Source organism: Caretta caretta, chromosome 3, assembly GCF_965140235.1.
Source record: "Caretta caretta isolate rCarCar2 chromosome 3, rCarCar1.hap1, whole genome shotgun sequence".
NCBI classification, from domain to species: domain Eukaryota; kingdom Metazoa; phylum Chordata; order Testudines; family Cheloniidae; genus Caretta; species Caretta caretta.
This window is the reverse complement of record NC_134208.1, coordinates 98,761,948-98,786,954: the sequence shown is the minus strand read 5'-3', so window position 1 is coordinate 98,786,954 and position 25,007 is coordinate 98,761,948. Positions and strand designations below refer to the sequence as shown.

Below are 25,007 nucleotides of genomic sequence, written 5' to 3'. Positions count from 1 at the left end.
CAGCGCAGAATTAAGTCTGGCAATACCATGCCTGCTGCAGGGCTCTACCCCTACCATTTATTTCCTGGCATTTTTCTACCCCAGCTTTGCACTCTGGGCGGCTGCCCTGCTCTCCTTGTCCTGGTTATGGCTCTGATCTTGTGACCCCCCACCCCCCCACAGTAGCCTTGCAATCTCCTTTTGGGTTGGGACCCCCAGTTTGAGAAACATTGGTCTATAGTCACCTGTTTTCTCTTATACCTAGATTGTAAGTTGTAGGGCAAGGACTGTCTTTTTGTAGTTTGTGTGTTCAGTGCCCAGTGCAATGTGGTCTTGGTCCTGTGTGCTCCTGCCATACAAACAATAATTAATAAATAATTGTTAGTAAAAAGTAGTAGTATACTTTAAAAAAAATCTTCAGGAATGGAGGGTCTGTCAAGGGTTCCATAGTCTATGGCACTGTGCATATAACAGGAGCCTGTAGTTTTTAGGTTGCCTGAGCTTAAAGCTCAGGGGAACATTTTCAAAGATAATTTAAATGGGCACATTTTGAGTTGGTAATTTGACTTTAATACTGTTATGGGGATCCTGTTTTAGAGATCTGAAGCACAGTGAAGGCCTAAAGGAACTGTATAAAGGAGACAGATACCAGCCATTCTCAAAACATTCTAAATCCTGGAAGATAAGGGAGCGATAATTAATGCAGTCAGCAAAGACAATTCTAGGTTTCGTTGTGAACAGTAAATAAGTTTAAGCTAATTAAATTTCTGTGTATTGATAGTGAGGCAATTCCATAACTGTTTTAAAGTGGTTCATTATTCAATTTAAAATTAGGAGCCCAGTTAATTGTATTTTTCTACATTGAGCATGCAGTGCAGCTTTAGTAAGGGAGTTGTAACATTTGGAGAATAATTTCTTTTACAGTACAGGCTATGTAAAGTACTTCACTGTCAAGGAGAATGAGAGTTTGGAGCATTAGTATTTAAAAACATTGGAGTCAAAATGAAGGAAATGCCTTAATGTATGGAAATTCTACTTTTGAAGCAAAAATGCATTGCATTTTTCAGAAACCTATATTTAGGGTTTTTTTAAAAAAGGGGATTAATCAGTTGTATTTTGCAGTAAAATCCTTCTGCTGGAGAAATAAATAACATTCATGGAAAGGTAAAGAACACTTTTTAAAAACATATTTTAACAACAAATGTTAAATCCTTTTATTTTTCCTCTTCTACTGCCATCCAACACTTTGCAGGAATAAGAAAAGGAGTACTTGTGGCACCTTAGAGACTAACCAATTTATTTGAGCATGAGCTTTCGTGAGCTACAGCTCACTTCATGCTCAAATAAATTGGTTAGTCTCTAAGGTGCCACAAGTACTCCTTTTCTTTTTGCGAATACAGACTAACACGGCTGTTCCTCTGAAACTTTGCAGGAATAGACTCATTGAATTAGCTGAGTTGCCTTGCAGTCTTCTGTAATACCATAGTTCAAAATTTCAGTCTTTTAGTCAACATAGTCTACACTTTTGTCATCTTTAGTGTATTTTAACAAATGGCTGACAAGTGTGTGTGTGTGTGTGTGTGCTATGAAAGAACATGATTTTCCTTCACCTTCCTTTTCCCTGGGCTGATGATCAGAACATAGACTGTAAGGAAGCTTAGACAAGTAGAAATGAAGGAAACTGCAGTGTAATTTATTTATTTTAATTAATATAAAGCTTGGATCTTGTGACTTAAAAATAATTTATTAGTGTGTAGACTATCAAGACATTCATTTTAAGTCTGTGATTTAAACTGAGTAAATAGCTCGAGAATCTTGCTTTCAAATGTAATGAGCTAGCTAAGAGGAGGAAAGAGATTCATATTATATAGTGCTTTTACTGTAGCTTGAGTAGTCGTGGAATGTGAAGTCTTTAAGTGTGTAACAGCTGTTCTGTATTGTAAACTTTAATAATACTGTTGATAGTTTGCATTTCAATGATGCCTTCCATCTGCGGGTCTCTTTGAAAACATTAGCAAACCAAGCCTAACTTCACCTTTGTGAGGTAGGTATTCTCCACATTTTACAGATGGGAAAACTGAGTCACAAAGAACCTATGATGTACCAAAGGTCATCCAGTGAGTCAGCCACAGAATTGGCAATAGAATCCAGCTTTCCTGACACCCAGTCCTGTGCTCTTACCATGATACAATTTCAGATAACTATCATATCAGAAATGGATATTTGAGAGTTGTGTTAATTTTAGTGATGGTGGTTTTAAAAAGGGGAGGTATCTGAGTACATTTTTGTAGTATTTCAGATCAGAGTTCTCTCTTCTGCTGGAGATGCATTTTTTTCTGTTTCATTTGGCGATATTTCCTAGTTTTCTTCTGCAATCTGAGCCATGCCTGTGGGGTAGTTGGAGGTTTCACAGTTGACTCAATGCCATCTCTGACATAACAGGAGAAAAGGAAATTAAATTGGTCTTCTCAATATAAACTTTTATCATGAAATAAGGGAGAGTCAGTCCAATAAAATTACTGTTGATAAAGATGATGGAATGGTCTTCATACCAGAATTTTCTTGGATTGAAGGGAGCGGAAATCTGTCAGGAGTATATAAATGGTAGCTTTCAGACAAGGTTGTAATGGGGTGTGGGAAATGGTGCATTTTGACTGCTGTAAGGCAGAAAAAACTAAGATTCATGTTTCAATGTGTTAATGGTTAAAAATGAATAGTTTTACAGTGAGTCTGAGACAACACGAACAGCTGGCTAATTTATAGCAGTATGTTTTTTCATCAGGAGAGGGCAGCTCTTTATAGAGAACCTAAACCCCATACTAAGACTATAAATGTTAGATGTAAAATGAAATGATCTAGTACATGCCAGTAGCCCAGAAAACATACATATGCAGATTTGACTCATTTCCTTTCCCAATTTTTTTTTTTTTTTTTTGCCAGAGGCTTTAATTTTATTAAATTCCAATTTGCTGCCTTTATGGTCCGGCAATATTGCTTCGTGCTCAGATTCTGAGTTTAAGGTTTGGGTGATATTTCTTATTTCTGGGGTTGATTGGGAAGTTGTAGATTTCTACCTGAGATGGGGATTTGATAGGAGCAGGCAACGCTGCTGCAGGACAGATAATTGCCTCTGTTGATGAATAAGAAATGATGCTCACAGTTTCAGAAACAGCTGCATCCACTTGTACTAGGAGGGGGATGCTGTCTGTGGGAAAGAGACGGTAACATCCCTGCTGGAGCTAGAGCTAGTCAAATTTTTTAAACTTTTGAGTTTTCAATGAAATTTAAAATTTAATTTTCATTGGGGGTGGGGAGATGGAACACAAATATTCACTGAAAATTTTGCAGTTTTTTCTCACCCATGGAAGTGATTTGAAATTTGTTGATATTCAGAAATGAAGTTGAAGTTTTGACGTTTTTCAAAAGTTCGAAAATCAATAAACGTGTTATGAAAAATTCTTGTTTTCCATTTTTTTTCAACTTTTTTTCAACCAGCTCTAGTTGGAAGGCAATTGAAGTCAGGCAGTACAATTTCAGGAAGTGGGTGCCTGGTGCATAAGAACTAGCATAAAAGGGCAAAACCAGTATCCAGAAAGCTGTTGAAAATCCAGCAACTCTGTGTATAAGTTTTTGGAGAACTTTTGTTTACAATGGACTGATAAATTGGTTTTAACTTTACAAAGTTTAGTAAGCTGTCCCAGTGATGCAACTCTCACAATTCAGTGCTGCTTCTTGGAACGCTAAGCTGTCCTGTGAATAGTTTCCATTACTGAGCAATGCAAGGTGGATGTGGCGTGCTTGGCCTCTTGGGGTATGTCTACACTGCAATTAAAAACCTGTTCCAGCTGACTTGGGCTTGGGCTAAGGGACTGTTTTATTGCAATGTAAATGTCTGGGCTTGGGCTGGAGACCAGGCTCTAGGACCTGCAAGGTGGGAGGGTCCCAGAGCTCAGGGATCCTTAGTCCAAGCCCCATGAGCCTGCATGAGCTGTCAAGAGCCTGTGTCAACTGGCACGGGCCAACCATGGGTTTTTAATTGTAGCATAGATATACCCTGGGAGGGGTGGAAGACTCTGAATGCTTCCCAGCTCTAGAGGGGAAACTCTTTACTAGACCCTTCCATCATGGAAAACTCAGCATGGCGAAATGTGTTTGGATGTTTTAAAATATATTTGTTGGTACTTTTGTCTTTGTCAAGAAGAAAAACACTCTTATAAGATATTTTTGCATTGTTTTCTCTTATTTATAGAGACGGAATGGAGAAGATATTCCAGTCGCCCAAACTAAAAATATCAATCACAGAAGATTTGCTGCTACCTTCAAGTTGCGAGAGGTGACAAAAACTGATCAGGATTTATATCGCTGTGTAACTCAGTCAGAGAGAGGCTCTGGAGTGTCCAATTTTGCTCAACTTATTGTGAGAGGTAAAGTTGCAAATGTTTTCATTTTATTAAATTAAATACTCTTAACATCAGTGCATCATATTTACATTTTTATTTAGCCAACGGATAGCACTATAAAATTACAGAAATCCTCATAAAATAAAACTAATAAATGTGGCTGTAAAGTTTTGACAGCCTTGTTTCTGACAAGTGCTTTCCATAGAATGGGATTCTATAAAAAGTCCTAATAATGCAATGCATGTAAAATACCATATTCCTTTCCACTATCTTCTAGATAGTATTGGTTGAGATGAATACTGATTAACATTTAACAAATAATTTTACAGATATGAAAGTATCTACTGTAATAAGTTAATTTTTACTTCTAAACGTTTTTGCCTTAGGCAGCCTAGTGGTACAGAAAATAGTAGATTTCTCTGTGAACTGAAAGACTCCGGTATACAAAAATTTTCTCAATTGTTCACCTGTCTGAGGGCTAGGAGCGTTTATTGAGATTTTGCTCTCGGGCTATTTGTGGGATGGGGAGAAGCAATGGTATATTTGCTCAACCCCCAACCCCAAACACTTTAAATGAATTTCAGTTCACTCAGAAGTGTGGCAGCCTGCTGCAATGCAATCATGGCTTATGCTTGGGGAGCGGGATGGTTATGTTTTAATTAAGCTTGATGACCCAGAAGGAAGGGATGTGAATTTTCTGTTTCAGTTGTTTGTTGTGACCCTGTTTCCTGACTTTAAGTGACCTTGTTGGTGTACTTAGGCTTACCAAGTCTGGCAGTGGCTTAGAGTTTGTAATTTGGGGTTGTGGGAGATAAGGAGGCACTTGGTCTAGTCATGAGAACACAGGACTGGGAGTCAAGACTACTGGGTTCAGTTCCCAGCTTCGCAACTCACTTGCTATGTGGTCTGGGGCAAGTCATTTAACCTCTCTGTGGCTATCTTTACTCAACTGTTCAATTACCTACTCACACATTTGCAGTGAGGCTTAATGAATATTTTTTAATGTGCTTTGAGACTCCCAGGTGAAAGGTGATTGAGAAGTGCAAAATATTATTACAAAAACCATCATTAATTGGGCCATGCCACTTCCTTGCTGAACAGCCATAGGCTTCAGTAATGTTATCTGCTGTTTTGTACAGTAGTTAGTCATATTTCTTCTTGTGGATCACTATATAATTTCCTTTTTTTATTGTGATAAAATTAGTCCTGTTACAACATGAAAACTAATTTTTGATATAACTAAGAAACTAAAACATTCAAATATATTTGCCCAAGAAATGACTGATGGTTTTTAGTTCTTTCCAGTGCAAGAAAACAGTAAAGTAAAATAGTTTTTAAAAAGTTTTGGAAAACTCAAGTTACAATACTGAAGTCCAGAGTAAAACTCAGTTTTATGACCTAATCTTAGCTTGATGATAAGTAGCAATCTAGTCAATACAGACAGTTTATATATATATAGATTTTACTATTTTAAAAGTTCAGGTTTTTAGAAGTATATATTGCACTTTCTAGAGTTAGAAGCTGAAGAATGTTAGCTATTTTCTTCTATTTTACTTAAATCCTTTAAATGCTCTAACAGTTTTTCTACCAATGCATTGGTCTATTGAACATCAGAATAAGAAATGAGTGTACAGGATTTGTTGCTCACTGTTATATTTGAAAAACAATATACCGTAATATATTTTCTTGTTTGTCTGGATAACCACCAAATAAATCTTGTTAGCCAAAAACATACCCTTGGGGGTCAGCTACCCTGGTGTTAAAACTGTGCTGAAAATTAACCATAATGACAGGTCCTATATCTCAGTGGCACTTTAAAGCTGACAACCTGCTACATGGATACAAAAGACGGTAATTTTAAAGGAAATTTTTGGGCCACTGATATGAATTACCTTTAATAAGAGCTGGCATAGTATTGCCCATTGTCAAAGATGACCCAGGGGTAAGAGTTTATTAGTGCATTTCCTCCTAAACCGAAAGTGACAGGGCTTGCTTAGGGCCTTTTTGTTGCTGTTTGTAACAAATGAAAATTTCACTGTGGAATTCTCATGCTGAAGAGTATTGATCTGTGTGTTCTCACAGCCAGAGGAAAAAAAAAATACGGTGAAACACAATTTACTTTGTCATGACTTTAGGATTGCTTCCAGATCATTCTGAGTAATGATAATGTCTTCAGCTTGTAGAAGCCAAACTTTATTGACAACACTGGTTATTAGAGAGCGAGAGATGAACAGCATCTGTTGCTCAGTGCAATCAAAATTTTGGGTTGTGTGTATATACTGTGTATATGTGTAGAATACGTACTTTAATATAAAAAGAAAAGGAGTACTTGTGGCACCTTAGAGACTAACCAATTTATTTGAGCATGAGCTTTCGTGAGCTACTTTCGTGAAGTGAGCTGTAGCTCACGAAAGCTCATGCTCAAATAAATTGGTTAGTCTCTAAGGTGCCACAAGTACTCCTTTTCTTTTTGCGAATACAGACTAACACGGCTGTTCCTCTGAAACCTGTACTTTAATATAGATGTGTAAACAAGGTGCAGTTTATACTCAGCAAGGTATTTTAATATTGATAATGGAAATTCCAATTTTATAACTTATTCTATGCAAATCACCATCTGCAAATCAGCATCTAATTATTCTTACAAGGAAATTATCTCTAGACTTTACCACCAGATTTTTTTGGCACCACTTAGAATCATAGAATATCAGGGTTGGAAGGGACCTCAGGAGGTCATCTAGTCCAACCCCCTGCTCAAAAGCAGGACCAATCCCCAATTAAATCATCCCAGCCAGGGCTTTGTCAAGCCTGACCTTAAAAACTTCTGAGGAAGGAGATTCCACCACCTCCCTAGGCAACGCATTCCAGTGTTTCACCACCCTCCTAGTGAAAAAGTTTTTCCTAATATCCAACCTAAACCTCCCCCACTGCAACTTGAGACCATTACTCCTTGTCCTGTCCTCTTCTACCACTGAGAATAGTCTAGAACCATCCTCTCTGGAACCACCTCTCAGGTAGTTGAAAGCAGCTATCAAATCCCCCCTCATTCTTCTCTTCTGCAGACTAAACAATCCCAGTTCCCTCAGCCTCTCCTCATAAGTCATGTGTTCCAGACCCCTAATCATTTTTGTTGCCCTTCGCTGGACTCTTTCCAATTTATCCACATCCTTCTTGTAGTGTGGGGCCCAAAACTGGACACAGTACTCCAGATGAGGCTTCACCAATGTCGAATAGAGGGGAACGATCACGTCCCTTGATCTGCTCGCTATGCCCCTACTTATACATCCCAAAATGCCATTGGCCTTCTTGGCAACAAGGGCACACTGCTGACTCATATCCAGCTTCTCGTCCACTGTCACCCCTAGGTCCTTTTCCGCAGAACTGCTGCCTAGCCATTTGGTCCCTCGTCTGTAGCTGTGCATTGGGTTCTTCCGTCCTAAGTGCAGGACCCTGCACTTATCCTTATTGAACCTCATCAGATTTCTTTTGGCCCAATCCTCCAATTTGTCTAGGTCCTTCTGTATCCTATCCCTGCCCTCCAGCGTATCTACCACTCCTCCCAGTTTAGTATCATCCGCAAATTTGCTGAGAGTGCAATCCACACCATCCTCCAGATCATTTATGAAGATATTGAACAAAACCGGCCCCAGGACCGACCCCGGGGCACTCCACTTGACACCGGCTGCCAACTAGACATGGAGCCATTGATCACTACCCGTTGAGCCCGACAATCTAGCCAATTTTCTACCCACCTTATAGTGCATTCATCCAGCCCGTACTTCTTTAACTTGCTGACAAGAATACTGTGGGAGACCGTGTCAAAAGCTTTGCTAAAGTCAAGAAACAATACATCCACTGCTTTCCCTTCATCCACAGAACCAGTAATCTCATCATAGAAGGCGATTAGATTAGTCAGGCATGACCTTCCCTTGGTGAATCCACTTTCGAAGATCCTCTAAGAAATTCCTTGGCTGTTTCATTTCACTCTCATTAAGTTTTGTTTCACAAGTAAGACCAGTATAGTGTTTTCAATTCAATTACAACATTTTACCAGAGGTATTTCCAGTCAATAATTTAATGTTGAAACCTTTACTTTGAGTTGCGCTTCAGCTCTCAGCTCAGTAGCTGTGTTGTATTGATTTTAATTGGGTTCTGTGGCACAGCTGTCAGTCTTGTGTATTTTCCTTCTACAGGAAGCTGTGTACAGTTTCAGACAGTAAACTTACCTAACTGAAAATGTCCCCCAGTCCCATCTTCTACTTCCTCTTTCATTTGTTCCCTGGTAAAATTGCCAGTGCCCAGAAGACAATATGCAGCCCTGTGCAGATGCCTGTTTTTGTGGTGTTGAATGTAATATGGGATAGGAGAGGGGAGAGAGCTATGAAATCTGAATGCTAGCAAGCAGAGAGATTATCTCCTTTCTTCCTCACTACAAAGCATATGGGTGAAAAACAAGGCTGAAACATAGGCTTGCATTGTTCTGATTTACATAAATAATGTACCTGAATATTATGGTTTCTCTAGAGTATTTCACGTAGTATTTCTCGATTTGCTTTTATTTAAACTAGCTACGTGTCATTCAGCAGGTTGAGTATGCAAAATGTCTGGTACATTATTAGATGTTGCAAGATAAACAGGATCCACAATAGACTTATTTCACACAATGGTTCTTGCACAGGTTACTTTGAAGAAAACGTTGATTAGTGTGAATCTGCTAGTCATGGAAGCGAAAATTTGTCAGGGAAATACATATGTCCAGCTGCAACATTTTAAACTGAGCTATAAATAGTTCCATCATTTGTCTGAAAGAGATTTGATGATTTTATTGAAACATTTTTAAATGCAACTTTTACTGAAATCCTATCCTTGTCACAATTATGGAAGTTGTTTTTTTAAATGGCAAGAGTTTAGTAGATTTTTTCCCTTTCTCTTTTCTTTTCTGTCAGCCCAGATTGAGATTACTATGGGAAGTCGAAATGAGAGGCTTAGGTCATGGGTACACTTGCAGATGTAGAGCTCTTTGAGTTCAACTCACCTTCGGAGAGCGCAGCAGGGAAGGTGCTGCAGTCTGTCCACACTGACAGCTGCAAGCGCACTGGCGTGGCCACATTTGCGGCACTTGTAGCAGCATTGGGAGAGGTGCATTATGGGCAGCTATCCCACAGAGCACCTCTTCCCATTCTGGAGCTGTGGCTTGTGGGAAGGGGGTGTGGGGTGCGGGGCATTCTGGGTCCTGTCCCAGCGCCCCGTGATGCATCGGTTCACATCCCAGCAATCCCTGTGCTTCCGTCCACATTTGGCGCTATCTTTCAATGTTTTTGGTACTGAGCGCTCTGTCTTCCCTTTCGGTCTGCGGGAATGGAGCCCGAATTGCTGAGGAGTATCCTGACAAGTCTCGCCAGCACATCACGTTTGGCAGTGGAGATATTCATTATGATCCAAAGTGACCGTGAGGGCTCCAATGATGATATCGACTCGAGTAACGCATATGACATGAGTTTGCTTGTGGCATTCACGGACATGCTCACCACCGTGCAATGCCACTTTTGGGCTCGGGAAACAAGCACTGAGTGGTGGGATCACATCACTATGCAAGTCTGGGATGACGAGCAGTGGCTGCAGAACTTTCAGATGAGAAAAACCACTTTCACGGGACTGTGTGAGGAGCTCGCCTCCCACCCTGAGGCGCAAGGACACGAGATTGAGAGCTGCCTTGACGGTGGAGAAGTGGGTGGCTATTGCAGTCTGGAAGCTGGCAACTCCAGACAGCTACCGATCGGTTGCTAACCAGTTTGGAGTGGAAAAGTTGATCACTGGAATGGTGTTGATGCAAGTTTGCAGGGCCATTAATCGCATCCTGCTTAGAAAAACCATGACTCTGGGTAATGTGCATGACATTATGGATGGCTTTGCACAAACGGGTTTCCCTAACTGCGAAGGGGCAATAGATAGCATGCATGTTGCAATTCTGGCACCAGCCCGCCTAGCCTTTGTGTACAGTAATCGGAAGGGATATTTCTCGATGGTTCTCCAGGTGCTTGTGGATCACCGTGGGTGTTTCATTGACATTAATGCAGGCTGGCCTGGAAAGGTGCATGACGCATGCATCTTTCAGAACACTGGCCTGTTCAGGAAGCTGCAAGCCAGGACTTTTTTCCCAGACCAGAAGATCACCATAGGGGAAGTCGAAATGCCCATTGTGATCCTTGGAGAACCCGCTTACCCTTTAATGCCATGGTTTATGAAACCCTACACAGGGAGCTTTGACAGCAGCAAGGAGCAGTTCAACAACAGGATGACATTGGAATGTGCTTTTGGTTGTTTAAAGGGCCACTGGTGCTCTCTGTACAAGAAGCTGGACCTGGCCGATGACAGCATCCCCGCTGTTATATCCGCATGCTGTACCCTCGATAACATTTGTGAAGGGAAGGGTGAACGATTCACTCAGGCAGGGAACTCAGAGGTTGAACACCTGGAGGCTGAATTTGAACAGCCAGAGAGCAGGGCTATTAGAGGGGCCCAGCATGGGACTGCAAGGATTAGGGATGCCTTGAGGGAGCAATTTGAGGCTGAAAGCCACCAGTAATATCTGGTGCCGTGCCTGGGAGTGAAGTGCAGCAGTTCCAACGTTAGTAGGAATCTGTTTTTGCTATGCTGACTTGCAGTGCCTATTTCTTTCCTGGGCTAAGGTATCTTTTACTTTATGCAATAATAAAGAATGTTTTCAAAGCCAAAAAATCCATTTATTGAAAAGAAACACAACAGCTTGGGAAACAGAAAGGGCAAGGGGGTGGGGTGGGGAATGGTACAATTACAGATTTGCCTATGTCCTGTTGTTATACTCAGCCTTCCTGTCTGGAGTGCTGTGCAATGAGTGCTGCAGTTTAGGATAGCTATACTGCATGGTGATGGGGGTTGAGTGCCGTGGGTAAGGGTCATAGTTTTCAGGGCTTGGTGCTGAAGCTACAGGTGTTGGAGGCAGCTGGTGGCGGTACGAACCCAGATGTTGGGGAAAGTGGGTTGGAGGTGACATAGGGGCACAAGGGAAAGAGTTTTGAGACAAGGGCTGCAGGGGGAGGGGTGGGCGCAGTCATGCTCCTCCTGCATGGCTGCGAGCGCCTGGATAGAGTCCGCTTGGCGCTCCATTATGCTTATCAGCCAATCCGTGCTTTGCTGCCGGAGCACCGCACTTTTGTGCCTGGGTGCTCCTTGTTCTTCTAGTGGATCCTTCTTTCGCTGTCCCGCCACTCCTACACTTTTCAATTTTCATTACTTGAATGCTGCATTACTTCATGCAACGTGTCTTCCTTGCTTCTGCGTGGCCTCTTTCTGATTCTTTGGAGTCTTTCGGCAGATGATAACACGAACGGTTGAGATCTCAAGATTGCATCTGTAAAGGCAAAATGCAACACTTAACAGAGGCAGCATTGTTCACACCAGACAGAGCAATGATTCCCCCATACTTAAGGGCAAGCACAGTCTACACAAAAGGATAATTTCCCCGTCCCAAAGCGAGTGCACATAACCCATGGGAGCCCCAAAATGGTGAGTAAGCACAGGGTCAAGCATGACTGATTGTTTCACGGCTGTACTGCCCTCTGGGTTTCTGTGCCTTGGGGAGAGCCAACAGCAGCAGGGGGGCCCTATACTGAACACTGTCTCCACATTTTCCACAGGAGTTCATCCTGGAAGATATCTCGGTGCTGAGGGTGACCTGGGAAGCAAGGGAGGGTCTTCTACTGCAATGGGGCTTCCGCCCTGGCCCATATGCAGCCTGCCTGTGTGCAGCAATGGTCCTCCTGCCCCTCACGCACAGTGACATGGACAAGTTAGCCTTACTGGGACAAGGACCACAGTGGCTCTCCCGAGAAACCTGCGCAAGCACATTGCCCAAGTTCTGGATGAGACCTTTGAAGAGATCACTGAGGCTGATTACTGCAATGTGAGAGAGCACATCAATGCCCTATTCTGCATCTAGGCATGCATGCAGCCCTAACCCTCCTCGCCCCAAGAGCCCGCACCAAATAACTTCCTTCCCAAAATAAAAGCCCCTTACTGGGAACCTCCTCTGGTGTTTGTCCTTCCCCAAGTCCCGGCCGTTGCGACTGGCTACCTTCCTCCTGGCTTGAGAACAGCTCCTGGCTGCATGTATCTAGGGATTCCAGGGTGTCTTCCTCTGCCTTAGCACCCTCGCTCCTGCTTTGATCCTCCTCCTCCTTCTGCCTTGTTGCACTGGGCTCTGAAGTGTCCATGGTGGTCCCCAGAATGGAGGTGGGGTCGCCCCCAAGTATCGCATCCAGCTCTTTGTAGAAACGGCAGGTCTCAGAGGCAGCACCAGAGCTGCTGTTTGCCTCTCAGGCTTTGCAGTAGGCATTCCACAACGCTTTCACTTTAATCCTGCACCTCAGTGCGCCCCGGTCATGGCCCCATTCCATCATGTCCCTTGATATCTGCCTGAAAGTATCGTAATTCCTACTGCTGGAGTGCAGCTGGGACTGGACAGCTTCCTCCCCCCAAACAGCGATGAGGTCCAGCACCTCACCATTTCTCCATACTGGGGATCGCCTGGCGCGTGGAGATATGGTCACCTGGAAAGGTTCGCTGAGAGCACTATACACCTGGCTGAGCAAACAGGAAGGGGATTTTCAAAATTCCCAGAGAATTTAAAGGGCGGGTCTGACAGTTGGTCACCTGAGGGCAGGGCAGTAGAGTTCAAAGTGATGACCAGAGTGGCTAGAACAGGCATTGTGGGACACTTCTGGAGGCTGATCGGAGCACGCTAACAGACCAGGGCATCCACACTGGTGCCGCGGCGCTCCAGCGGGGGTGCACCAAACGTTATTCCACTCGCCAAGGTGGAGTACCAGGAGCACTCTAGCCGTGGAGTCAGAGTGCTCTATTTGCCTTGCCAGTGTGGACGGGTAGTGAGCTAGTGCGCCCGGGGCTCCTTTAATGCGCTGTAACTCGCAAGTGTAACCAAGCCCTTAATTCTTGTTTCATAGCTCCAGCGTGCAGTGATGTTAACGTCCCTAGTGCCCACAAGTTAGGGACATTACAAATATAGACTGCTTCCCTCAGGATGTTCGTTGTATTCCAACCACCTCAAAACCACTCTTTTAGAAATCAGAACAAAGTGAATTCCTGTTTCATTGGGTTTTTTTTCATATCAATAAAAAGTTTTCCTGAGGCTTTTTGCATCGGATTAAGTTCTTCCAAAAGCTTGTTTTGGCTCACAAAGGGGACTTCCCCCCACATTACTAAAGGGGGAGTGATAAAATGGTTTGAATCTCTCTCTCTGAGTGAGCCTAGTGGATGTTTCTCTTAAGTGTGTAGATTTCTTCCCTATGGACTTGCAACTTAGGTGAATCAAAGAGGAGGTTTGGTCACTTAGCTAGCAGAATTTACTCCACAGTTCAGCTCAAAGGAATCCAGTTTCCTGTTATTGTGCTGCATGATTTCTCTAGTGTCTTTCAGGTCTGATTAGGCAGTGCCTGATGCTTAATCAGCTTTTTTTTTTGTTCCTGACGTCTTCCTAAGTGACTGTCCAGGAATAAATTCAGGCAACCAGTGGTCAGCTACTGATAAATGTCTGACACAACCCCAGAACTCAAGGGCACCGTCGTGGGGGAGTGGGTCTGTGAGGCCCACTGGGTCTGGGCCTTGACTGGTCCTTTGGTTGAGGAAAGTGTGTTTCACCCTTAGCCAAACTGATGTTTATGGAATGAACCCTTTTACATTTAAAGTAATTTTTTTCTCAAAGGTTCGCTGCTTATATATGTTCATGCTAACTGGAATTGAAATTTGTTTATGTTGCCTTGTTGAACAATGTGGAAGTTTTATTAATTTTCATTGTAACGGGGTTCATTATGAGCAGTTTCCACTATATTTGTATCCAAAACTTGGATCAGTTTTTTTTTTTTTTAAGTTAACATATTTCCAAGGCCATGGAACTAAGGCTTGTCTTACAATTTTATGTATTGAATTGTTGGTGTTTAGAACAGCCATGGCTGAAGTAAGGATTCTCTGGCAATGTCTGGATATTTCTGACAGGAGGAGGATCGGATATGTGCATTGGATTTTAGTCTCCAAAGGCAATATGTTTCAGATAAGATTCTATATGGAGAAATCTTTTAGTGTTGTGAAAACACTATATTAGATTTCCCATTTGGGGCTGTGCTTATCTCCTAGGAACTGCACCATAATTTTTATTATGGTGAAAACAAGAGTCTAACTGTAAGATAGTCTAGTCTTTCTTACCTGAAATCTCTTTAGGGATTTTACCTAAGAAACCAGCAGTTAAGATGATGCCTCTGATGATGCTAACGCAGCTTGATGATGGGACTGGCATCTGGAAAATACTTCTCCTCGGAATATTTTTCTTTTCTCACTAGAAGTGTCTCCGTTTCTTCCATATAAGAAATTGTGGTAGATTAAGGTTCACATTGGAAAGTTAACTAGTGCCCAGTTTGTTTATCTGGGGAATACATTAAATCTCTGAACGTGTCATTCTGTAGAATTTAAGCTTAAGTCAGCAGACCACTCTAGTGCATTTGCTGCCACTTACAGCTTCCTCCAAAGCAGCAGCAGAGTGAGGTCAGTAAGAATCATGCCAGTTTTACTGGTGCTTTTCAGTTCCTGGTGAACTCCAGTGCAGCTGTTGAGTCACACCAATTTCTTGTTGCTGCTTTTGGAATCAGGAAGAGTACCCAAAAATGGAGCCAAGGGGAAGGGTACAATACCAGGGACTTCCCCTGTTCTCAATGTTCTGTGGTAAGAGGTAGGCTTTGGAGAGGGGGAGAAGAAGGAAACAGGTTTTTCTTTCAGCAGCCATAGAGTTGTTGTTGGGAGTGCTTCGCATTGTTACAGCCCTGGCTGAGCAAATCTTTGGGCACAGTCACCAAGTTGTTGCATTAGACCGAAACTTTAGATCCCACATGCTTTTAAGTTTCCTGAGTCTGAGCTGTTTCCGGACATTGTCTCCAACTCTGGTCCTTCATGCATACGCCTTGGATACAGACTTCATGCTGGCATCCCTTCTTGAGATGAGTGTCCTGTAGCTCAGTTGCGCTAGGCACCAAAACCACAGCTGACCCCCTTCCCCACAAGTCTCCCAGTAGCTTAGGCCTGCCCTCCCCAGAACATCACTTTTGTGGGTACTTCGGATGTTTGTTACTATACCCTTTGGGGAGTTTGAGATAGTTAAAGCAAGTGACATGGACGCTTTGCAAACACACTTTTAAACACACTTCCTTAAAATATAGAAAAAGAGAGAGAGCGCGAAAGAGATGTACAGATCTGTGGGAAATAATCTGCCTGAAACACCCTGCCTCAGTTTCCTCATGCTTCCTGGGAACCTTTTGGATGGGAGTCCTGGATCCACATCTGCTATCCTGCTGATCAGTCTTCTCTTCTGGTTCTGGTCTATCTTCGCTGTAAACAGTGTGTCCTCTTTAAAAACAGAGTTTAATACCTTGTCTCTTTCAGTCCTTCCCCTGGGTTTTTTCCATTTTCTAAGGGCTTGGCTACATTTGTGAGTTAGAGCACATTAAAGCAGCCCCGGACACCCTACCTCTCTCCCCGTCCACACTGGCAAGGCACATAGAGTGCTCTGACTCCGTGGCTAAAGTGCTCCTGGTACTCCACCTCAGCGAGAAGATTAATGCTTGTTGCATGGTGGCTGAAACGCCCGGGCGTCTGTGTGAACGAGGTGTTGCATTACTGCGCTCTGATCAGTGTCCAGAAACGTCCTATAATCCCCTTAAGTCAAGTGGCCACTCTTGTCATTGTTTTCAACTCGCCTAGGAATGTGGATATGCCCTTTGAAAGCTCCGTTTCTGACAGCCAGCTCTGAGACAAAACAAGCCGTTACTGTGGAATGCTGTGTGTATGAGAGAGAGAGAGAGAGGAGGGGGAGGTCTGCTGCTGTGTGGACTTACAAAACAGCACACTGACATGGTTTCAGCCCCCCAACCCACTCTGTCTCCCCCTACATACACACAACACACTCCCTAACACACTCCACCCTATCCCCCCCCCCGATTTGAAAAGCACATTGCAGTCAATTGCATGCTGGGATAGCTGCCCATAATGCACCGTTCCCAATGCCACTGCAAGTGCTGAAAATGTGGCCACGCCAGTGCTCTTGAAGCTGTCAGTGTGGACAAACTGCAGCGCTTTCCCTACTGCGCTCTGTGAAGGTTGGTTTAACTCAAATTGCTCTACACCTGCAAGCGTAGCCATACCCTGACCCTCTGTAGGATATGGCTTCCAGCACTCAGCTTTGTTACCGTGGATGAGAGTCATTAATAAGTCGATAAATAGTCTTTGGGTGATAGTTTCCATTGTCCTGCTATGGCACGGTCATCCAATAGCTGATGGTCCTTAATGTCTGTCCCATTCAGGGACAGTGATCAGGTGCCAAACTCCTTCTCCTTAACACAAGAGAGCTGATGCAAGGGTACAGTGAAAGATATAAAGTCATAGAAATGTAGGTCTGGAAAGAGCCTCCGGAGGTCATCTAGTCCATCCTGAAACACTGAGGAAGGATCAAGTGAACCTACACCATACCTGATAGGTCTCTGTCCAACTATTATGTTCACCACATTTACAAGACTATGGTAAATTTTGTACAAAGTATGCCTTGTGGGTATCATTCAAACATCATAATCTGCTGAACATTATTGTCACAGTAAAAATATGCGTATCGACATTGTATGTAAAGTTACAAAATTCTACGATATGACATTATTATAACATGCTCCAAGATTAAGAAAAGCTAGCCCAAACCAGTTTTTCAGAGACAAAGACACACGGGCAGCCCAGCCAGGTGTTAAATAGCTATTACCTACTTAAGCAACCATTCTCCAGCAACGGGAAGGCATAAACAAGAAATTTACATTTCATCACATGGACCGTTCAAACCTCACATCCCAATGGACTCTGTCACTATGATTCAGCAAAGATGTTTCTAGCACAAGATACTGCATTATAAAGAGGGGATGAAAGCACTTTACTTCACTCCTCCGTCCATCTCTCTGCACATGACATCAATGAATATCTGAAGAACACTGAACTGAGGGGGAAGAGGTCCCAGGCTGATAGGAAACCCAGCTTGTGAAATTTACTGCAGCATATAGCATGGAAAACCTTTTCTTTGAATTCTGTCAACTTGTTAAATTAGCCATTGGCTTGCGTTTATATTTTTATTTCTTTTGTAACCAATCCTGACTTTTATTCATCATTACTTGTAATCACTTAAAAGCTATCTTTCTGTGGTTAATTAACCAAACACACTGGTTAATATAAAACAATAAGATAAGTTTAAGTGTGTGGGGAAATTCCATTTGGGATAACGAAGTTGGTACATATCATTTTCCTGTGATAAATGACAGACTTTCTATGAGCTTGTATTCTTCAGCAGGGTACTGAGCAGTATAAGAGTCGGGGAGACAAAGTCGGGGATGAGAGAATCTTCTGGTGCTGCCCTGTATGTAATTAATGAATGGCCTGCAGAGCATTCATGTAACATAGCTGGGAGCAATTTTGAATGCTAAAGGCTATGTGAACAGGCCAAGAGGGGATGTTCTGACAGCAAAGCAGTGTAAAAAGCACCCCAGGCTAGAGAATATTCAGTGGACACAGCTTTTCAGAGGTCCAGACTGTACCCTGGGTAACATCACACCAACTTGCTCTTAAAAACCTTCAAATGATGGGGATTCCACAACCTCCCATCTTTAAAAGTATAAACATGCAGAGAGTTCATAAAATCAAACTAGAATTCATAAATTTACCTAGATTGATGCTCAAACTGTCACACTGATTTACTAGCAGTGGGAGGTACAGGGGTGACAGCCTGGCCTTTTTTTACCAAGGCACTGCTGATGTGCTGCTCTCTTCTTTGCCTTCGTTAATTATATTAGTTATGCATGCTTCTAGTTAGTATATTTAGTCCCTTTGCTAGCAGGTATCTGATAAGTTTTCCAAGTCCTTGTCTAAGTCTGGGCGATCTTTGCCTTTCCTCAGAACGCCATGGACCCCAGGCTCACATCTGAGCATGCCAGTTCCTCACGCACAAAGGAAAGATGTACAGGTTCCACCTGAGTCAAGAAGTCTTCTTTATTTTCACGTCAGTGCTCCTTCCAATTTCCTTCCAAAGATTCCACCTGGAACAAGAGGGGTTCTTGGTGGAATGTGACATGAGGCTATTACCCCCTCAAATGTGGAAATACTACCCCTTTAGCCTGTTTTTTTTTTTTTTTGGAAGAGTAGTAGTGTGAAAAGAATGGTGCAGGCTGGAATTTTAAAGGGGGCCAAAGGGGAGTGAGATGCCCAGTTCCCATTGAAGATGCCCAGGAATTGGATGCCTAGCTCCATTAGGTTTAAAAAAAAAAAATCCTAGCCTTAGTGGTTTTAGACATAATACTTGAAACACCTAGGTGCCCTGGAACTGTAAGTCTGAATACTGGCCGGGTTCACTCTGCTTTTCATTCTTTGGGATATGTTTACTTCCATGCCATTTGCTGCATGTCGGACTTGAAAGATCCCATGATGCTTTCAGAAAAAAGAAGAGTCAGACAGTAGTGTTGCTGGTAAAAATTCATCCTCACCCCCACAAAAACCTCTTCTATCTTGTGTGGTTTGCTGTGCACCATTGACTGGCTGCTCATTGCATTGCAGCAGTGGTTGCTTTTCAGCGGTGGTAGTTGTAAATCACTTTGGGATTCTTCCAGTGTAAAATGTTGAGCTGTTGTAATGCTGGTATGTGGTTCGTACTTCATGTTTTACTGTGACAAGTGCAAGATGCAAGACACATTTTACTGTACTCTCTTTGGAGGTGGCTTTGTGCTTTGAAAAAAAAAATCTAGACTGATATTCAGATTAGGCTAAAGCTAATCTATATACTCTATGCTATACAGTCCACGCTAATCTATATATTCCATGCTGACATTTCCTTCTTTGCTTCACTCCCTTCCTCCCCTCCCACCTTTTCTGTGTGTGAACAGCTGGGAAGAGGAGCTCACAAAAAAGGTATATTTCATGAATCCCTTGAAACTTTATCACATGTGGAGAGGATGGGCAAAGGATAGGGACTTGGCAGAGATGAAAGAGCCAACACTGTAAGGTGTGTGTGAGGAAAAGGACAAAACTTTAGAGTGTACTGCTACAGTTTTTATAACTCCCAGAGGTGTACTTTATGCTTCCAGCATGAAGGGTTTAACTCTGCCCAAAGAGTTGACATCACAACCCGACAAAAACAGTTAATGAAGAAACGAATAAGCAAAGTGATCAAGCTTACGTTAGGGCCATGCTTGTGTACAATAAATAAATAAATAAAAATCCATCCCCCTTCTATGCAGCACATTTCCCAGTGTTAGTCACATCCTCACCCTTACCCATCTAACTGTAATCCCATAGACTGACCTCTGCCACCCTGACCCACAGACAAGGAGGAGAGAATGTTTAATCTCTGATGCTAAAGTGCTCCAGGGTAATGCTGCAGCAGTTGGAAAACTACTGCAGGCTTTGGGTAGGGGACGCAGTCAACTTAAACATCACATATCTGCATGAGATTTCTTTTTTCCCTACAAAATATTACAATTACTGTTTAAAATGACTGGATAAGATGAATGAACCAAATACATTTTTCTCTCTTTCTCACTGTGTGAGAAAGTATTCTGCACACTTGGTTTCATTGTTTTCCTATTCAGTTAGTTTTACCTGTTTGGGTGCATTGTTCTCACAACAACAGGAGAGAGGGAGAAACACTGTCATAAACAGGGAACTGCATTTGTAAAACCACAGAAATTAGCTGGGGAGGCCCAGAGGGTGGGTGTTTTACATGAAACTACAGCGTGCCCTTGTTGTCAAGAAGGCCAATGGCATTTTGGGATGTATAAGTAGGGGCATTGCTAGCAGATCGAAGGACGTGGTCATTCCCCTCTATTCGACATTGGTGAGGCCTCATCTGGAGTACTGTGTCCAGTTTTGGGCCCCACACTACAAGAAGGATGTGAAAAAGTTGGAAAGCGTCCAGCAGAGGGCAACAAAAATGATTAGGGGACTGGAACCCATGACTTATGAGGAGAGGCTGAGGGAACTGGGATTATTTAGTCTGTTGAAGAGAAGAATGAGGGGGGATTTGATAGCTGCTTTCAACTACCTGGAAGGGGGTTCCAAAGAGGATGGATCTAGTTCTCAGTGGTAGCAGATGACAGAACGAGGAGTAATGGTCTCAAGTTGCAGTGGGGGAGGCTTAGGTTGGATATTAGGAAAAACTTCTTCACTAGGAGGGTGGTGAAGCACTGGAATGGGTTACCTAGGGAGGTGGTGGAATCTCCGTTCTTTGAGGTTTTTAAGATCAGGCTTGACAAAGCCCTGGCTGGGATGATTTAGTTGGGGATTGGTCCTGCTTTGAGCAGGGGGTTGGACTAGATGACCTCCTGAGGTCCCTTCCAACCCTGATATTCTGTGATTCTATGACTTAACTCTACTAGATTTCATGCAAGGAACAATGTCCCCTTATAGCAGTGCTGCCCTGTCTATTCTCCTTTCTGTGGTAGCCCCTTGTACAGTCTAGTTTGTCTGTATGCAGAAGGTGGCACCGGCAGCTTCTTTTCTCTCTTCTGTGTCTCTTAGCAGAGCCAGGAAGAGCACGTGGAGTGGCAGCTTCTCTGAATTCCCTAAATCCTCTGCCACTCTGTGGAATCCATGGTAGAACCCTTTTCTCAGGGTCCCTTTGGAAAATGGAGCAACCAAGGAAAAAAAAATAGAGCACAATAGGGTTTAAAAGCCAGTGTAAAAGTTGCAAGAGAACTTGAGTGTTAGAAAAAGGAAGAGAAAAAGATAGAGAAATTGAAGGGAAAGAGAGGGTGGTGATTACACAGGGCAAATATGTATCTGGAGAGGTGAAGGAAGGACAAATGCATTTAAGAATTTATTTAAAGTAGATAATAATTGATGTTTCTAACTGAACTGTTTATTGTTTACACCTAATATTGGCTAGTCACAGGTGGCAAAAAGACACAAGTGGACTACTTGGGGATCTGGGAGCATGAGAAAGTCCAAAAGAAGTCCTAGAATAAGAGCCACCTTGGCAAATAAAAGGCATAACCTGCAATTGAATGGTCAGACCCAACCCTCTGATGAAGTCTGTGGAGGCTTCTACCACTCCCTCAACCTGTCCCAAAAGGAAAGGTTCAGGATTGTTTGGTAACTATCCAGATTGTCAGTTTCCAGCTGTAGGCTTTTTTCTTTATTTGAGCAAGAGTTTTATGACTTCTCATTTGAAGTCAGTTGGTGTCTCCTAAAGATGAGTACCAATAATAGGCCCAATCCTTCCACCCTTCTCCCACTAGTGTTCACCAACTATAAAAGCATGGGTCTATTTTGCAGGCTGTAGGCTGAAGATTCCTCCCATCCATATTCATATATCGCATCCCATTCTTATATCACACTGGGCAAAGCTCTTCCAGAAGTCCACGTATGTGTAGGTAACTGCCTTTATGGACCCACCTAAACTAGTCTGGATGTGAATTATTTTTGTCCACAAAGATAATGAAAAAAATCTTCACAGCAAGAAGCAGTGTTTTTTCTTCGAGTGCTTGCCTACGTCCATTCCACTCTCTCAGTTCCTTCTTACCACCCAGAATGTTGCCTGGAACAATCCTCCTTGCTCTTGCAAGGCTTCTTTCCCAGTGTTTTGGACTCTCTTGTAGTAGATTGTCTAGTTATTGTAGTTAGTGTATACAGTTCTTAGTGTTAGGGTGTATAGTAGTGTGAATAATTGTCCCTGTTGCCCAAGGGGCTGGGCATGCCCCAGTCACTGGGCTTCAAGCCATGTGCCTCCTGTAGCAAGCCGATGTCAGTGAGTGACCCGCACTCTAGCTGTCTAAAGTGCCTCAAGGAAACTCATGTTAAAGAGAAATGCCAGATCTTCAGAGGCTTCAGACCACACACTTAAAAAGACAGAGACATTCATCTGAAGATCTTATTAGTTTGAGGGCTGCCTCCATTAGTCTCATAGCTGAGCCATTTGAAATGGTGCTGAACGCTTCAGTTTCCATGCAAAGCACTTCACTGGCACTATGCTCTTTCCAGCACTGTTCTCAACTCCTAGTGCCAAGAAGGAAGCATAAGAAACAGCGCACTGAGAGAGGGTACTCTCAGGTTCCAAAGAGGAACAAGCGGGGAATAGCTAGCATAGTGAGACCTGTGCTGGGCCACTTGTCCTCCCCATAGCCACTGTTGGCTCTGGCGACTCCGCCTAGAACACAGAGTCCAGTTCAGGACCTGTCTCGGATTCCTGGAAGCGATTGTGGAATCTCACACCTGTGGACCAAGGATCTGATGTCCCTCCCAATTCCACCGATCCCTCAAGGTGACTGGGGATAGAAGGGATCAAGGGGTAGTGAGCTCCATCATAGCACTGACCGCTTTGGCACCATCCAGAGGAAAACTCTGCATGTTCCTGATGCAGTGATCTTCGACCCATCATTGGTCACAAGTTCCCTGGCACCACCTGGAGGGAGAAGTGGGTACTGTGCTGCCATGGTCTTCGAGGGACGAATCCTCTTCGGAATCCAAGGGGGGATCCTTCGCTCCATCAAAGACATACCGGTACCCAGCCTCTGGTACGCACCAGCCTTTGGTACCAGCCACCCCACTCTCCACCCCATGAACCGGCGCATTGTCACCAGGCCACTGGCCAATGCAGTGGAAGTACTGTAACCTGTGGGTGTTTCTTCTGGTACTGGGTCCCCCTTCCAAGTGCTCAGACTTGATGGTGTCCGAGAAGCAAACCACCGTTTCTTCCCATCCGGATCAGGTCTGACATAACTCTGAGCCCACCTCCAGGAGAACTGCTTATGGGTCACCTAGAATGGAATGGACATGAGTAAGCACTTGAAGAAGAAAAACCTGTTATTTATCTTTCGTAACTGTTGTTCTTTGAGATATGTTGCTCATATCCATTCCATGACCCATTCTCCTACCACTCTTTTAGAGTTACCGGCAAAAAGGAATTGAGAGGGTGCGGAGCTGGTGGCACCCTTTATACCAGCACATACGTGCACAGCTCCAGGGGATGATATAGAGTCGGTCCTGCTGAGGGGAAAACCTCTGGCAACTGTGGACACAGCATGCATACACCTAGCATGGAATGGACATGAGCAAGACATCTCAAAGAATGACAGTTATGAAAGGTTAGTAACCGTTTTATCGAGATGGAGATGACCCGTGTTCAGTGAATTCCAGTCTGCTAGGAGCAGCAATTTTGCTCTAGACTCATGGATTTTATGGTGGAGAGAGAAAATTATACTACATATTCTGACTTCTTCCCGCACCATCTGATGTTGACAAGGGTATGAACCAGGCTTCACCATCGTTGACTGTCGTGCTGTTTTCCAGAATGGATAACTTTTTTTTCACAGGGATAGGTTGTTAATGATCACTCAACCTCCAACCTAGAGGACCAGTGGACTGCTTTTCATCTGGTCCCTACCCTTTGACGTGTCTGGCTTGGGTGGCCCTACCAGGAGTTAAAATTCTCGCTCTCAGGGTCACTGGAACGTGCAAATCTACCCACTCCATCAAGGTGCAGCTCCCAGGGTAGGGCTGCCAACCTTTCAGGATTGGCCTGGAGTCTCCAGGAATTAAAGATTAATATTTAGTTAAATATTAATGTCATGTGAAGAAACCTCGTGGAATCATCCAACCAAAATTGGTAACCCTATCCCAGGGAGAGATACCAAATATGAATAAAATTAAGTATAAATAACTTATCTAAACTTTAAAAGATGAAACTTTTTAATGCAATACTTATAGGTGTACGTTATATTCATTTCATGTGACACTTAAGAAGCATGACAAGCTGTGATAAAGTTGGCAGAGCTGAAATGAAGGAATGCTGCAATTGTGTGGCATAGGGACCATGGCTTGAACTAGTACGGATCATGGTTTTGCACTTCAAGCCCTGAAGTAGATAGAATGAATTAAGCAGCTTCTCAAGAGATTTGAAGTTGATTAGACAAGACAGTCCAATGCACAAGTGTAGAAAATCTGAGTTAAAGAACTTTCTTCGCACTCTTGTATTCTCCCAGAATAAGCTGCTGTTCGTTTTTTAAATTTTAAAAGAAATCTGTAAACCATCCAGTTATAAAGAGATTCTGTTCTGTGTTCAAGAGCATATAAAAAGAGAATGAAGACTGGGCAGCATTCAGGCTTTCTTGCTGCCTCCACATATGCTGTCCTCTTTCAGCAAACACTTCCTGAAAGTAGAGTTCTCTAACGTTTATACTATAAGCACACTGTCCTACTGTACAATGACAGGTTTCAGAGGAACAGCCGTGTTAGTCTGTATTCGCAAAAAGAAAAGGAGTACTTGTGGCACCTTAGAGACTAACCAATTTATTTGAGCATGAGCTTTCGTGAGCTACAGCGTGAGCTGTAGCTCACGAAAGCTCATGCTCAAATAAATTGGTTAGTCTCTAAGGTGCCACAAGTACTCCTTTTCTTTTTGTCCTACTGTAGTGTCCCCTTCTGGGAAACTATACGTTGTAACAGATTCCAATATGTACCTCACTTTTGTGTACTCTAGTTGTCTACAGTTACCAATTTAATCCACATAAAATG

At 43.1% G+C, this 25,007-nt stretch overlaps 1 protein-coding gene across 14 annotated transcripts in view; it reads left to right on the top strand.

Moving 5' to 3' along the window:
* The window catches only part of PTPRK (protein tyrosine phosphatase receptor type K), a 615,152-nt gene that overhangs the window by 311,317 nt on the left and 278,828 nt on the right, over window positions 1–25,007 (top strand). For all 14 annotated transcript variants that reach the window (XM_048844583.2, XM_048844582.2, XM_048844592.2 and 11 more), the window contains exon 6: window positions 4,229–4,403. In XM_048844583.2, the coding sequence (XP_048700540.2) occupies window positions 4,229–4,403 (175 nt within the window). The remainder of the gene's footprint in view (window positions 1–4,228; window positions 4,404–25,007) is intronic.